This window comes from Xenopus laevis, chromosome 5L (assembly GCF_017654675.1).
Source record: "Xenopus laevis strain J_2021 chromosome 5L, Xenopus_laevis_v10.1, whole genome shotgun sequence".
In the NCBI taxonomy this organism is placed as follows: domain Eukaryota; kingdom Metazoa; phylum Chordata; class Amphibia; order Anura; family Pipidae; genus Xenopus; species Xenopus laevis.
Genome location: NC_054379.1, coordinates 136,763,213 through 136,779,560, shown reverse-complemented (window position 1 = coordinate 136,779,560; position 16,348 = coordinate 136,763,213). Strand labels below are relative to the sequence as shown.

The following is a 16,348-nucleotide window of genomic DNA, read 5'->3' as shown; positions in this document are numbered from 1 at the left end:
TTTTGCACATGAACCTGAGAATTCCAGGGGAGACCCTGAAATAGAGGCACATTCATATGACAAGTTGCTATGGGCAATAGACCCATGTTACTTCTGAAAACCTTTACCCTCCATGACAATTCCTATAGCAGAACATTGTAACTTCTGTTCCTAACTGCTCCTCGGTTGCAAACTGGATTGTGTGAATTGCACAGCTCCCGCTATCTCTTCATTTAAAACGAACAAATTGGAAACTTTTAAAGGGAATTGTAACGGTGATGTTTTGCCCTGTTTTAGGTATATGCCTGAACCCATGGGTAGTGGTTTGGCCAATCAGATTAACAACCCAGAGGTTGATGTTGACATTACAAAGCCCGATATGACCATTCGACAACAAATAATGCAGCTGAAGATCATGACAAGTCGCCTGAGAAATGCATACAATGGCAACGATGTGGATTTTCAAGACACCAGTAAGTAGATTTATGGCTTGTTCTGATCTGGCCACATCCCTCTATGTGTTTGGTAATAGGATGTAACCATTGGATTACATGTTTAGCGGGGCTCTGCGTCATTCATGAGTTTTAGGGACCCTCGAGTTTATCTGGTTGAAGTTTTTAAGGGGAGAATTCGAATTTTGCTTGGAAAAATAAAAACTCGAATTTCTAGTAATTTATTATACCCCAAAACTGCTAAAAATCCAAATCTGAAAATACTCCATCTCAAACCTATCGAGGTCATGTATAAGTCAATGGCAGATGTCCCTGTTGTTTCTTGACATTGTGATCTGCGCTGGATAATCCAACATGGTTTTTGTCGAAAGCCATCAGCCTACGGGGTTATTTATCAAAGTTTTGAATTGAAATTTGTGCCACACTTTGAGTTTTTTTTAGCTAAAACTCACAAATTTAAATTAGAGTTCAAAAACTTGAATTTTAGTGGTTTATTACGCACAAAACAAACTTGGATTGAAAAATTCGCCATCTAAAGGCTGCTGAGTTCATGTAGAAGTTAATGGGCGTTGTTAGGCAAAATTTAAAGGGATCCTGTCATCGGAAAACATGTTTTTTTCAAAATGCATCAGTTAATAGTGCTACTCCAGCAGAATTCTGCACTGAAATCCATTTCTCAAAAGAGCAAACAGATTTTTTTATATTCAATTTTGAAATCTGACATGGGGCTAGACATATTGTCAATTTCCCAGCTGCTCCTGGTCATGTGACTTGTGCCTGCACGTTAGGAGAGAAATGCTTTCTGGCAGGCTGCTGTTTTTCCTTCTCAATGTAACTGAATGTGTCTCAGTGGGACATGGGTTTTTACTATTGAGTGTTGTTCTTAGATCTACCAGGCAGCTGTTATCTTGTGTTAGGGAGCTGTTATCTGGTTACCTTCCCATTGTTCTTTTGTTTGGCTGCTGGGGGGAAAAAGGGAGGGGTGATATCACTCCAATTTGCAGTACAGCAGTAAAGAGTGATTGAAGTTTATCAGAGCACAAGTCACATGACTTGGGGCAGCTGGGAAATTGACAATATGTCTAGCCCCATGTCAGATTTCAAAATTGAATATAAAAAAAATCAGTTTGCTCTTTTGAAAAATGGATTTCAGTGCAGAATTCTGCTGGAGTAGCACTATTAACTGTTTCATTTTGAAAAAAAATTTTTTTCCCATGACAGTATCCCTTTAAGCAATTTTTTCAATTTGAGGTTTTTTTCAAATGCTTTTTTTAGCTTGTTAACTGACAAATTCAAGTTTTTTCCACAATTTCAGGTATTTTATATTCTGAATTTTTCATAAATAAGTAAACAATTATGTTTTTTTTTAATGTGAGTTTACTTGAAGTAGACAAAACTTCCCCACGCTCACTGGCTTTCCAGGTCTGAGGGCTGGTGATTGGATTGAGGTGATTTAAAGATGTACGCTGCGTGGTGTGGAGGAGGGTTTGCAATGGGGTTGGGGGCCTCCATGGGTGAGGTGGTGGGCCCTAAGGTGACAGCGTTTGGTGCCACATATAGTGAATAAAGTACCCCCTCTTGTAAAATATAAGGATATTATAAGTTACCAAGGAGTTCCATGACCATATAAAAACACGAGACCAAGGAGTTCCATGACCATATAAAAACACGAGGCCGAAGGCCGAGTGTTTTTATAAAGGTCATGGAACTCCGAGGTAACTTATAATATCCTCATATTTTGCAACTGGGGGTACTTTATTTATTATAATACACACGTTTCAGTGAGTCATGTGACAGAAATGACATCAGAACTCACCGTTTATAACTGATGACATCAGAACTCACCGTTTATAAGAATATAATTTACAAGATATTCATGGCTTTTGTGTATTATATGACTATACATTCCACCTTTATTCTGTCTGCAATCAACTTTAAAACTCGTTCCAGTAATGAATTCATTATTGTCCCTATCCAGGTGATGACATCAGCGGCTCTGGAAGTGGCGATGGCTGCAACGAGGACATATGTGGTAGAAAGCTCTCTGGAGACACTGTCATAATTCAGACGGCAACACACGTAGTTCTGAACCAGCCTAACCCTGGGGCGTCAGGGACGGGCACCCACCTCTATTCCTGGGACCTAATCATATGTCTTGTGGCTCTACTTGTTGCACAGTGCACCAGATGGTAACTGATATCAATTGTCATAATAAAGGGAATGCTCTTGTGTTTGCCCAAAATAAACTTGACAACGTCCAGATTTTGGAAGCGGAAGCGCGTGCGGGCATCTGGGTCACTATAACACTGTGCTCTTCTGCAGTCTCAGCCTGCCTCTGTACCTCTAGTTTCTTTTGTATCCGAGTGCATTTTATTTGCCAATACAGATGGTTTATAGGTTACTATTGTTACAAGTGATGGGAATCACACTAATTACATATCTTTTTTTTTTTTAAAGATGAAATAACTTCCAAGAAATATTTATTAGTTCAGAGACGTACAGCTCCTAGAGTCGCACTGCTGCAGCCATTTATGCAATTTTCTTTCTGTTTCTATATAAAGGACCCTTTTGTTATTTACTGCACTGGGAGTTTTATTGTGTACAGTGAAACACTGTGCAAACTGAAGTCACTTTGGATCCACACCTCCGCATTGTACTTTTAGTCTAGCAGCCATATCTTTTCAGACTCTAGGACTTTCCCCCACCCCTGATGGACTTGTATGGGCTGCCTTGTGTTGCTGATTAGGAAGGGGTAAGGACGGTGCTACTAAATCTGGTAAAAATGGTACTGTCACCCTTTTAAATCAAACCATAGTAAGCATTGGCTTGGTAGGTACTACAGTATGTGACAAGGTCCAGTCTCTTTACCATGTATGAAGAGCGGAGTCTGGATAAAATAATGCAAATTAAATTCTAGGTGCAATATTATTTGGTTAGAGTTCACCTTGAAATTTACTTTCAGTATCTTGTTGACCAATATAATGTAAGCAACGTTGCAACTGGTCCTTCTTTTTTATTTGACATCCTTTTCTGCCACCCTCCAAGTCTGTATTTGATGGGTTAGTCCACCTTTAAATTCATGTCATATAGACATAGATATTCTGAGACAATCTGCAACAGTGGGGGTATCTTTTGCTTTCCAGGTTGGAATTACTATTGCTAAGATCTGTCTTGTCTTGAATGACAGACTGGAAGATGAATAGGAGAGGGCCTGAATAGAAACATAAGCAAAAGATAACAATAATAACAAAATTGGTACCTCACAGAGCAATACTTTTTTTAGCTACCGGGTCAGGGACCCCCATTTGAAAGCAGAAAAGAAGCAGAAGAAGGGGGCAAATAATTTAAAAAACTAAAAATGAAGACCAGTTGAAAACGTTGCTAAGAATTGGCCATTCTACAGAATACTAAAAGTTAACTTAAAAGTGAACGACCCCTTTTAAATGAAATCTGGTCTGGTAGGGTCAGACAATGAAAAGGCAGATGAATTGTCCGGCCAGATTTGTATTGATTATTGTCCAGTTCTGGCCTCCTTCCAACCATCTTGTCTGCTGTTATTCAGACATAAGGTTAGTGGGAACCACTCATTGAGAGATTGGGCTTTAAAGCTGCAAAACAAAATAAAAATGATATATTTTGACTTTGCAGATCTGGATCCAACAAGACGTTTAGGTTTAGAGAGAAGGGGAAGCTGTGCATGTTTATATTGGGTGAAAATGACTGTACTTTCAAGTTTCTCATACTGTATGTTGTTTGTATTATTCTTTAACACTCTGCATTTTACTGCTAAGCGTTTTCGTAATCTTTTGCGGATATTTTATAATTTGGTACTCCTGACACTTCTCATAGTACATATTAAACTGTTACCAAACAACCACGTAAGGAGGGTGCAAATCCATCCTGAGTTAGAGATAAAAAGTGTAAAAGTGTTGAGGAAGAATTTTGTATCTGTATTTGTTTTATCAACCATCTGCTATAATTTGGTGGGTTCTATCATAATGGCCACTCCTCACTATAATGATGTTACTGACAAAAAAGGAAATAATCCCACTTAACCCCCCGACTTAAAAGGGACCTGTCCCCCTAAGAAATAAGTTATTTTCTATTATGTTAGTTGAGCAGAATATAATATACTACATTTACTATTTAAAATGTGTTTCCTTCAGTCTTGGAGTTACACAATCATAGCACACAGGCATGAGGCCCTTTGTGGACAATGTTATTAAGACAAGTTGTGTATCACCTAAAAATCTTGTGTATAGACCAGAATGGGGAACCTAATGCACTAATACACAGTGCCTGACACAATTATAGAGCATTAGGTAGGAGAGGAATGTGAGAAGGGCAGTGACATCTAGGAAGTGCTGAATGGAAGTGAAAGTAATTGACTGCTCCGCCTCTATGCCTTAGGCTGGTAATATTTGATTGACACCTCTGATATTTAAAGGGATAATGTCATGGGAAAAACATTTTTTTTCAAAAAGAATCAGTTAATAGTGCTGCTCCAGCAGAATTCTGCACTGAAATCCATTTCTCAAAAGAGCAAACAAATTTTTTTATATTCAATTTTTAAATCTGACATGGGGCTAGACATATTGTAAATTTCCCAGCTGCCCCAAGTCATGTGACTTGTGCTCTGATAAACTTCAATCACTCTTTACTGCTGTACTGCAAGTTGGAGTGATATCACCCCCCTCCCCCCCAGCAGCCAAACAAAAGAACAGTGGGAAGGTAACCAGATAACAGCTCCCTAACACAAGATAACAGCTGCCTGGGAGATCTCAATAGTAAAAACCCATGTCCCACTGAGACACATTCAGTTACATTGAGAGGGAAAAACAGCAGCCTGCCAGAAAGCATTTCTCTCCTAAAGTGAAGGCACAAGTCACATGACCAGGGGCAGCTGAGAAATTGACAAAATGTCTAGCCCAATGTCAGATTTCAAAGTTGAATATAAAAGAATCTGTTTGCTCTTTTGAGAAATGGATTTCAGTGCAGAATTCTGCTGGAGTAGCACTATTAACTGATGTGTTTTGAAAAAAAACATGTTTTCCGATGATAGGATCCCTTTAAACACCTTTATAAGTATGGATGCTTTAACGAAAAAAAGAATTTTGGTTTCATGTTGTATTTGCAAATTACTTTTACTATACAGCTTTTTATGTGTAGGTGACAGGTCCCCTTTAAACTCTACTTATGTTCCCCCTATATTTATATTTTTGGTTCCAGTTTCTTCTGCCAAATTGTAAGGATCCCTATATTCTCAAAACCTACTCATATGCATATGTTCTAACACTTGGGTGCCAGGAGAAGTGTAGCGATGCTGTTAAAGGCTCGGACACCCATGAAATGATATATTATAAATTCTTAATCATCTTCCATCACAGTATTTACTTGCATGTTCCAGTCGGTCTATTAATTTTGGAATGTTATCCATGAAATGTGATGTAACAGTGGAACTGAATGTAGCTATCGGGAAAGGAATGGGATTTTTTTTCATGTCTGGATGAACTACACTCTGTAAAAAAAATGGTCAAAAATCTTCTGGTGATTCTAATCCCAATTTAATCATTCTTGTACTGTCAATTGTAACTTGATTGTTTCCAGTGTATATAAGTGTTAATAGAATCTTTCTAGGTTTGATAAATGGTGTACAGTGAGTCCAGTCTGCTGGATGAGGGACTGAGATACGTTTAGTAGTTCCAGATTAGACTTGTTATTGCAAAAACTTCCAAAAACTAACCCTATTCTCTAAAAAAAAAACTCTTATAAAGTAGGACATACCTATACAATGAGTGGTATTTGCCTTTTTTGAGGACACTTCATTTATACTAATCTCTTTGTGGTCATTTTTTTTTTTTTTTTTGCTATTAAAATGTTTGTTTAGTGGCCACAGTCATGAGGGTGGTGCCACACGAGGCTACTGCGGGAGATTAGTCGCTCATCAACAAATCACCTCTTCTTCAGGTGACTAATCTCCCCTCAATGCATTCCCGCCAGCTAGAATATAAATCGATGGCAGGATGGCACTCGGGAACGTTTGTTTTCCGAAGTTGCCTCACGAGGAAACTTCGGGTGACTTCGGAAAGTTGAAGCGATCCAAGTGCCATCTCGCCGTTGATTTACATTCTAGCCAACGGGAAGGCGTTAGTTGCCCGAAGAAGAGGTGATTTGTAGCTGGTCGACTAATCTCCCCCAGTAGCCTTGTGTGCCACCACCCTGAAGGTGGGGAAGAAATCTGACAAGGTGATTGCAGCAGGCACTCCTTATCCACAACCAATAAAGAGTAATGCTTTAGTAATATAGCTTTAAATGTTTTGTACTCAAATGCACTTAAGCTGAAGCCTATGTATTTGTGCATGAAACGCAAAGAGCTGTTCACACAATAAAATATTAGTTTTTATTTACTGGTTGTGGATACCTGCTGAAGTCTTTGGTACGAGATAGTTTATTGAGCTGTTGGTTGGACATACACACCTGGACTCCACGTTTCTACTGTTTATATGCACATTATCTTTTCTTCTCTATATTCATTGGGTTGGTGGACACAGACACGTTTATAAAGCTGCTACCACGGCCACTACAGACCAAGTCAGGGGCTTATTGGACCCTGTATGGGGCCCTGTCAGCATTCCTTGAAGGTGGCAGTAGCTTCAGGTTTCCCACAGTTGACTGTGAGTCTACACAGCACACTTACGCCTAAACAATCAACTGCATATATCATTTTGACAGCAAGAGGTGAAAATTTTCAGCACAATAATTGTGTTTGATTCTAAACACATTCACACAATTGCATGCACTTTGATGCATCAGTTGTGATTAGATCAGGCAGAATTTATGCCAGCAATTACACTTGAATTCTTTTGGGGAAAAAGCTGCATTAGATGAAAAATTTCATCCAAAATTGCACTTTGCATCCAACGCTTATGTAAGTAAAGGACCCTTATAGATTCCAGCAGAATGTGGAGTCTGTAAAGGGACTGCATTATGCAAGTAGCTCCATGCTCCACAACATCTGGAAAGATATTTGTTTTTCTCTCCAGTTTAGTCAATACCATGTAGGTATGTAGGTAAAGGACCTGTTATCCAGAATGCTCAGCACCTGAGGTTTTCAGAAGAATAGATCTTTCTGTAATTTGAATCTTCATACCTTGAGTCTACTATAAAAGCATATAAACATTAAATAAACTCAATAGGCTGGTTTTGCTTCCAATAAGGATTACTTATATTTTAGTAGAAGGTACTGTTTTACTATTACAGAGAAAAAGGAAATAATCTTTAAAAATTTGGATTATTTGTATGGAAGACGGCTTCATCGCTTTCTGGATAACGGGTTTCCGGAAAATGGATCCCAAACCTGTACCTTATTTGTTGGTAAGCCTTTCCTAGGACTGCTAGTTTTGCTGCTGTCAACCTAGTTCTACATAGTGCATGTATTAAAGTATTTTCTAGCATAATCCACCACCACAGATTTTGACGTACAGGTTTAGTTGTGTCTTTTTTTTTCATAAAAACCTAAATCATAAAACGGATATTCATATTCCAGTCTCTTATTCAAATCAATGCATGGTTACTAGGGTAATTTAGACCCTAGCAATCAGATTTTGTTTGCTTATTCATCAAAATATCAGAATGTAAAAAACTTGATTGAATGCAATCGGGAAAAAACACGAATACCTCGAATTTATAGGCTAAAAAACCTTGAATATCGTGAACTGATCGAGTCTTCAGTGGTTAAAGAGACCTCTGCCATTGATTTTTACATGAATTCGACAGGTTTTAGCTGTACGGGTTCGGACTTTTTGCAGCTTGGGGGCATAATACATTTTGAAAAATTCTAGTTTTTTTCTCGAAAAAGTCCACTACACTAGAAAATCTCAAATTTTTTGAGAAATCACAACTCAACCCATTTATTAAATAACCCACTAAAAGTTAACTCAAAGGTGAACAACCCCTTGAAAGCCTTTGGCATTTTGCCTTTTATTAATCAACTGACTGCAGTGAATTCACGCATACGTCAGACTTTGGCTTGATAGAAGTCAAGTGCAGAACATGTGAGTTTTGTTCCTGCTGTCTTGCACTCTGGTATATGGTGATACCCAGCCAGGCATCCAGTGAACTGAAGCACTGCTAAAGATTGTATGAAAAGGAGATCGGACGAGAACCCTGTACACAAAAGTCCACAGCAGTGTATCCAGGTAATCCACTGGTCTTGTGAGACCACACTAGGCCAAAAAATATTTCTGCTGCCCAGCCTTGGCTATGGGAAAATTGTGCTACACATGGAGTAAAGAGGGAAAGAATATACTGAAATAAATGGACTGCTAACACTCTAACATAGATTCTAAATCAGCGCCGTTACCAACAGCAACTAGTCAGCACTTCAATTAAGAAAATGAAAGCAAAGATCTGATTCTTTGCTAATTGGAACTACTGCAGACAATTTAGTACTTATCAAATTAGCCCTGGTATGTCATGCCCCAAAGATAAAGGAAATTATGTAATAAAGCACTTTATGATTAAATACAGGAGAATACACACAATTTAAATATTTTTATACATATACAGTATAAATATATATATATATGTGCAGCATATAAAAATAGATTTAAATGCCGCCCACTTGCCACTTACCGGGCTATTTTCAAACCATCTGTTGCTGATATGTGGCAATGTGCCGGTTGAGAGCAAGGATGCACCCAATCCAGGCAATTAGGAGCGGGGAGGGAAATTTAGTGACTTTTGGTCACAAAACAAGGAAGAAAAAATATTTTCCCCTTCCCACCCCTAATTTGCAAATTAGGATTTGGTTCGGTTTTCGGCCGAATCTTTCACAAAGGATCCGGGGGTTCGGCTAAATCCAAAATAGTGGATCCCTAGTTGAGAGGAGGAGGAGGAGGGAGTAGGCACAGCTTGTGCACAGGAAGGGGGATTAGGTCCAGGTTACACAGGCCATTTGAAACCTGGCACTGGAGAACTCAACTTAAAATCATTGGGGGCACAAATATTTGTCACCCCTCATTTATTGTAATCACTTAACTGATACCCTGGGCAGGTGCTCCTGTTAGCAGAAAACTGCAACACTACTGTAGAAGCTTATCCGCCACGATCTTCCTCCGGACACAGGCAGGTGCATGAGCAGCAGCAGGGGCGATCCTGGCCCCTCCGCCGCCTGAGGCAGCAGCAGTTGCTGCTGCCCCACCTCCCCCAGAAATTCGCTCTTAAAGTACCACGAGCAGCACTTTTGCTGCCCCTGGTACCTAGTGGGGCGCTGCCGCCTGAGGCGATAGCCTCAACTCGCCTCATTGGCGAAGCACCCCTAGGCTTTTTCCCCTAAGTTATGCTTTCACTCCCTGTGTGCATGTGAAATTGGCAACGGTGAACTTCTACAGCAATATTCTGGGCTGGTGCAGTTTTCAACAAATAGGAGCACTGGCCCGGAATATCGGGTAAGCAATTTTAATTACTGGAGGTGCCTAAAATTCTGGCACCTCCCCAGTGATTTGAGCTTTTGTCACCCACCTAAAAATCTTCTCTACTGTGGGCGACTATTCTCCTTCAGAAATGCCAATATAAATTGCCGGAGGGATGGCATACAAATTGCTTCGGATTTCCGAAGTCATCAGACGTTTCCTCGTAAGGCAGTTTTGGAAATCCGAAGCGATTCATATGCCATCCCGTTGGCAATTTGTATTCTTGCCGGCGGGAAGGCATTTCGGGAAGATTAGTCTCCTGCAGTAGAGAAGATTTGTCGCTAGCGACTAATCTCCCTGTCTGCCACCACCCTAAAAGAGAGACTTTTAAGGCAAAGCCCTATCATCTCTCCCAGCATGCCTAGAAAAATTTGTTTACCTGCTCCTATTTCTGTGCATCTAAGTAGCTACATAGATGGGTATATGGGATTATATAAAATACCTAAACCAGGGGTGTCCAAATTTTTTGCAACGAGGGCCAGATTTAGTGAGGTGATATTGTGTGAAGGCCGACCATTCAGTCTGACACCAATTCCGAGGTAGCTAGCTTGTGATCAGGATTATTCACTCCTGGAGATGGACGCGTACACGACGGACGTGGAGTCTGTTTGGACTTATTCTCCGCGCTTCAGTTAGATAAGGAATCGCGTAGCCGTAGCAGTAATATTTGGGCACATGATTAGTGAAATGGTGGTCTATACTGCTGCCTGTGTGCTGAAGGTGTCAGCAATAGACACGTAATGGCACATAGTGATGCACCGCTCTCGCATACGTCTTTAGTTTACTGTACTAACACGTCAGTACGTCAATTGCACCTTCAGCCTAAAGACTAAAGAATTGTGGCCCATTTTCAAATTTACACCGAACCTCAGCCTCCATCATGAAATTAATAATAATTTGGCCCCTCAGCACAGTGCGATCAGGAATCATGTAGCCATAGCAGTAATATTTGGGCACATGATTAGTGAAATGATCGTCTATACTGCTGCCTGTGTGCTGAAGGTGTCAGCAATAGACACGTAATGGCACGTAGTGACGCGCCGCTCTCGCATAGGGCTGAAGGTGCAATAGACATACTGACGTGTTAGCACAGTAAACTAAAGACGTATGAGAGCAGCGCGTCACTACGTGCCATTACATGTCTATTGCTGACACCTTCAGCACACAGGCAGTAGTATAGACGATTATTTCACTTATCATGTGCCCAAATATTACTGCTATGGCTATATGATTCGTGATTGCACTGTGCTGGGGCATAAGATTCCTGTACTTATAAACACTGTAACATACAGATAATGTTGTTGGAAAAACCCTATGAGCAACTAAATCATATTTGGAGACTTACACTACAAGGTGTTGATTTACAGCATGTGTGTGGATGAGAACTGCAGTTGACGGCTTTCCTTTGCTGTCAAGAGGAGATGAACCTCACTAAGCCCCTGTGTTTTACTGAGTATCAGCCATGAATGCCTTCTGTGCCACAGCTCTAGGCCTTATATCTACAATTATTTTTAAGCCAAATAAATAGGGCAGATACTTGAAAGTGCAGTGCCGGTGGTTTTATCTTCAATACATTTAGAACAGTTCTTACAATAGTGCCCATGAAGTACACAAATGCCTTTCCATCTGACTCGGCTTTAGGTCCATTGCATCCACGGTGTATCATGAATTCTGATTTTTTAACATGGGAGCTAAATTGCACAACAGTTGCCAAACACAACCAATTAGCAATTCATTTTGAACAGTCTGCTACAAGTTTGGAAATGAAAGCAAAGGCTGGATTTGTTGCTATTGGCAACTACGAACAAGGACTGGCACCTACAGTATATTAGTAAAGAAATCCTAGTAGATCTTAGGGCTGTGAGCATAAGTAGCACTGAGAAGGAGGGGGATCATTAAACAAAACTCTAAATCCCTCAATGCACTAGGATAGAGATTGAAACCTAATCTCCTCCTAGCACAGGACCTATTGCTTATGTATAACTCTTATGTAAATATATTCACTTATTGCTGCAAGATGCACAGAAGCATCTAGGAATGACTGTCCCTTTAATTAAAACTATAGTTTTCACTATATATAAACCTTTCTCCACTGGGGTGTATCCCGTGACTTCTACCTGACGCCTCCAGCTTGTTATCCATATCTGTTTGTACCCTAAGGTTTCTACCACCAAGGTAGTGTTCATCTATGTGCATTCCATGCCTTCTATTGGACAGCACCCTTTGGCTGAATGAACTTGAGTCTTGTATCTTGTCTGATGGCTCTGGCTGGTTTGATCGGCCCATGACATCAGAGGGTTTCTGCCCAATCTTTTTTGCTTTGGCTCCAGATAGCTTAGAGCTAAGTTTTCCTTCAAAGGAGAAAAACATGAGATGCAATGTACACTGTTGTAGTGTTTTCCATATTGTACATATGCACATGAAGCTAAAATTTGGCATGGTGTGCCATTAAACCATCATATTTTCCTAGGCAGATCTATGCTAAATATCATTTATTAATGGAGCAAAATCTTAAAAACCAACAATTTAACAAATATAAAACACATTTATACATAATAATTCTGAGCCTGAAAAAGGAAACCACTTCAAAATAGCCCCTTTGGCCAGGTGCAGCAGTGCTCATGTAGGAGATGGGAAAGAGCCAGAACCACATAGCAGAAGGGAAGAATAATGTACAACATCAATATAATATGCAATACCGTTGCCCACCCAGTGTATTTTTCCCAAGATATTACCATGCAGGATTCTGACAGTCTGCAGAGTGATTTTACTAAATTGGAAAACTGGGCGGCATAGTGGAAAATGAGATTCAATGTTGATAAATGGAAAGTTATGAACTTTCGTAGAAATAATATAAATGTAAATGATATGCTAAATGGTATTGTGGTGGGGGTTTTTTTAGTTGAGAAGGATCTGGGGATTGTCTAATTTCAGGCAGTGTCATTCTCTGGCTACTATAAAAAAGAGAAGGGATGAAAACATAATTATACCTCTTTATTGGTCCCTGATAAGGCCTCACTTGGAGTATGCAGTGCAGTTTTGGACTCCAGTCCTTAAGAAAGATATAAATGATCGAAACTTCTGCCTGCAGGGTACCCGCAAAAACCTGCGGTACCCTGCGTGTTGCAGGCAGAAGTTTTGGGAGCGGGCCAGCGGTTCTCCTAGTTTGCGGGTCTTCTCAATAGCGAGTTTTACTACTTTTTTCTGATCACACCTACTTCCAATTATGTCACTTCCGGTTTACAATGACAGCACTTCCTGTTTTACTCCTTTTTTCTGATCACGCCAACTTCTAATGATGTCACTTCTGGTTTACAATGACAGCCCTTCCTGTTTATTGATGGTCAGCGGGTAACGGATTGGGTTGCAGATAAGGAACTAGCGGGTCCAAGCGGGTAAGTATGCAGGTTGCGGGTCCGGGTTGTGGGGCGGGTTCAGGTTTAACAAATAGGTTCAGAGCAGGACTCTACACTGGGGTTTGTTTTGAGTGGTTAAACTTGATTGACTTTGGTCTCTATTTTCAACTCAACTTAACAATATAATTATATATTTAAGTTGAACATTATATGTATCATTGGTGTTAAGGGAAGACAATGGAATTATCTGTCTGAATGAGTGGCAAGCCAAAGGAATCTAGGACGCTGCTGGGCAAAGCTCGTACCATAACCTGTGTGACTCCATGCCAGATGAAAGAGAACAGGAATGGGTGAGCAAACACAGCTGGCTGGACAGCAGCCTATAATTTTATTGGAAAGAAATGGGACAAACCAACTGTTCAGTAAATGAGGCTATTCTGGAGCCCAAAGGGTTGCTTATTCCATGAATCACTTTAGGGACAAAGTATGAATTTAATTTATTAAAAACCAAAGCCTCTTTTATAATTTCCTTTTGTTACATAAACACTCACTAGTCATAATGATTACTGCATACACCAATAATACATCTCCTGTAACCTATAATAATACTGTGTAAATATACAATAATAAGCTTGCACTGGGAATGCTTTAATATTCCCTGTGTAAGAGCTGCACGCAGAAGGGTTTGAAGTCATCATGCTGCTATTGGCACAAAGAAAGGGATTGTCTGTAATAACTCTGGTACACAGTGTACATTCCAGCTTGTCACGGACAAATGGAACCCATGAGAACCTGAGAACTGTCTGCTGCCTGAAGCAAATTTTTGTATCACCTCATTCCAGAGAAGCTCCAGGATTGCATATACATTTATTCTAGAGGACAACTATATATATTATCATTATTATTGTTTTATTGTATTAATAATACAAGTGATAGAGAAGTAAACTGAAGTATCTTCTCTTCAAGAAATAAGGAATGACAGAGTAGACAAGTACCCTGGAGATGCCGAGTAAATTCATCCAGTTTTAAGTAAGCTTTGTAGTGTACACAGATGACTAAAATTGCCATGTGCTGTTAGTGGGGAAAACAGATGAGATAGTTTGAAGTGATACAAATACTTCTTAACTAATTGCAGCACTGGACTTCAGACCTACCAAAACCCAACCATTGTGCATTTAGTTATTTTAAACTCATCATGGATCTGATACTACTCCATAAAGTTCTGCTTTGAGGCAAGTAAAATGATAAAGCCAATGCTCACAGTCTGAGCAACAGAAGATGTCAAGAAAGTTACCGTGCCCTGAAAATGTAATTAGGCCATGTCTTAATATGTCCTAATAAACTTTTTGTATTTTTTTACTTGCTGCCTTATCAATTTTTTGGACGAACTCACATTCATGGTTTTGCTTCTGTATATATGCGCGCTTGGACTGGGGTGAACTGTGAGTATGTCCTCCGATTTTTGATCCTTAAAAATTGTATTTATTTCAGTAGTGCTCACCATCTCTTTCCTTTTTGCAGCTGCAAATGTAATACCTGATTCTCCCTGTATCAGCCAAACCAATCCCAGGGTATTGGATCAGAGGCTAATTTATACATAGGGCGCCTCCAGGCCAGAACCGCTTGTCGTGTCCTTTCCCCCTTCATATGTGCGCTCATACATGTGCAAGTCTTATCTAGTCAAGTCAGGAGCATGGGGATTGGTGCTTGAGAGATTTAAAGAACTAGCAAATCTCCCACATCTCCAGAGCTTCGGAAACCCATTGTGAGGCAGCTGGGCGACATGCTGCCCCTAAAATTCTGCTGCCTTAAGCCCAGGCCTTTGTGGCCTTTCCACAAATCTGGGCCTGTATTGGATATCTCAAGATTGGCTTCACTGATAACTTTTTGAAAACAATAAAGAGCCCCTTCCTCACATGTAAGAGATCCGGGAGTGAGAGCTCTAAAACTGCTGGTTGGGTTTTTGTAGACAGAAATGGATCTGGTTAAGGAGAAACCAGTGAAATATATTGAAGGATATATATTCAAGGAATACAATAATGCAATACCACGTTGCATGTTAGGGATGCAGAGGTCTGAGATATCCATGAATAGTTATTCTTGGTTTTTACATATGAACACACTGGAAAAGTGATTCCAATGTGCTTCATTACATTTTAACAATGCCATTTTATTCTATCTGTACTATTATTACAAGGTGTGTTAAATGGGCGTTATTATCCTATCTTGAACATTTATGCCTGGTTTGTATTTATATTGAACTACAGAACATATGTCTCTTAGTTAGTACTCTAGATTCTCCTTAGTCATACAGATATTTACCTGAAAACTCAAGACATTCCTCTTTGTGAATTTCATCCCATGACTTCTTCTTGCATTGCTTGCTACAAGTATATATTGAATGACAGCGCGAGCAAGGAGTGAGCTTGACACCAACAGAACGCCCACACTGGTAGCAGTACTTAAAGAAGGCTTTCCTGGGGGGACACAATCTTCTTTTAACACACAGTAGCTGGAAATTATGAATATGGTACAAGTGGAAAGTGCATACAGAAAATAACATCTCACCGAGGCAACTGTAAGTTTGATTCATTGTGTTTGTCACTGTTATTCTTGGATGCTTCTGTATCTCTGGACAACCCTGGGCAACCTGTATGATAGAATAAGAGCATATCATTAGCTTATTACATGTACACGGTTGTGTTTTGATGAAGAAATATTTCCATTCCTGAGAAAATAACACACAAACTAGAACAATATATTCTGTGTCTGCAAAGTATTAACATGAAGATGTTTACAAACAGCAAACACCTATATTCCATACATACTGTATGTACACTCAATAAAGCTATATTTAATGTGGTTATTAACTACAGTTTCAGTTCTTATTACCCTTAGGAAGTACTGGCTCTCCCCTTTTTAATTAACAACTTTCTATCCCTTTAATCAGTGATTCCCAACCAGTGGCTCATGAGCAACATGTTGCTCTCCAACTCCTCAGGTGTTGCTGCCTGTGACCTCAAAGCAGATGCTTATTTTTGAATTCCTGGCTGGGAGGCAAGTTTTGGTTGCATAAAAACCAGGTGAA

The 16,348-nt window shown here is 39.8% G+C and overlaps 2 protein-coding genes across 3 annotated transcripts in view; one reads left to right on the top strand and one right to left on the bottom strand.

Annotated features, from left to right (window-relative positions):
• gpc1.L (glypican 1 L homeolog) overlaps window positions 1-3,009 on the top strand; it is a 48,788-nt gene extending 45,779 nt beyond the window's left edge. The window contains exons 8-9 of the mRNA XM_018263912.2: window positions 277-452; window positions 2,410-3,009. Coding sequence (XP_018119401.1) covers window positions 277-452; window positions 2,410-2,624 — 391 coding nt within the window. The 3' untranslated portion in view covers window positions 2,625-3,009. The remainder of the gene's footprint in view (window positions 1-276; window positions 453-2,409) is intronic.
• Window positions 3,010-11,448: 8,439 nt separating this feature from the next.
• ankmy1.L (ankyrin repeat and MYND domain containing 1 L homeolog) overlaps window positions 11,449-16,348 on the bottom strand; it is a 45,877-nt gene continuing 40,977 nt past the window's right edge. For both annotated transcript variants that reach the window (XM_018263906.2, XM_018263905.2), the window contains exons 15-17: window positions 15,829-15,910; window positions 15,583-15,737; window positions 11,449-12,255 (exon numbers count right to left, since the gene is read on the bottom strand). In XM_018263906.2, the coding sequence (XP_018119395.1) occupies window positions 11,954-12,255; window positions 15,583-15,737; window positions 15,829-15,910 (539 nt within the window). In that variant the 3' untranslated portion in view covers window positions 11,449-11,953. The remainder of the gene's footprint in view (window positions 12,256-15,582; window positions 15,738-15,828; window positions 15,911-16,348) is intronic.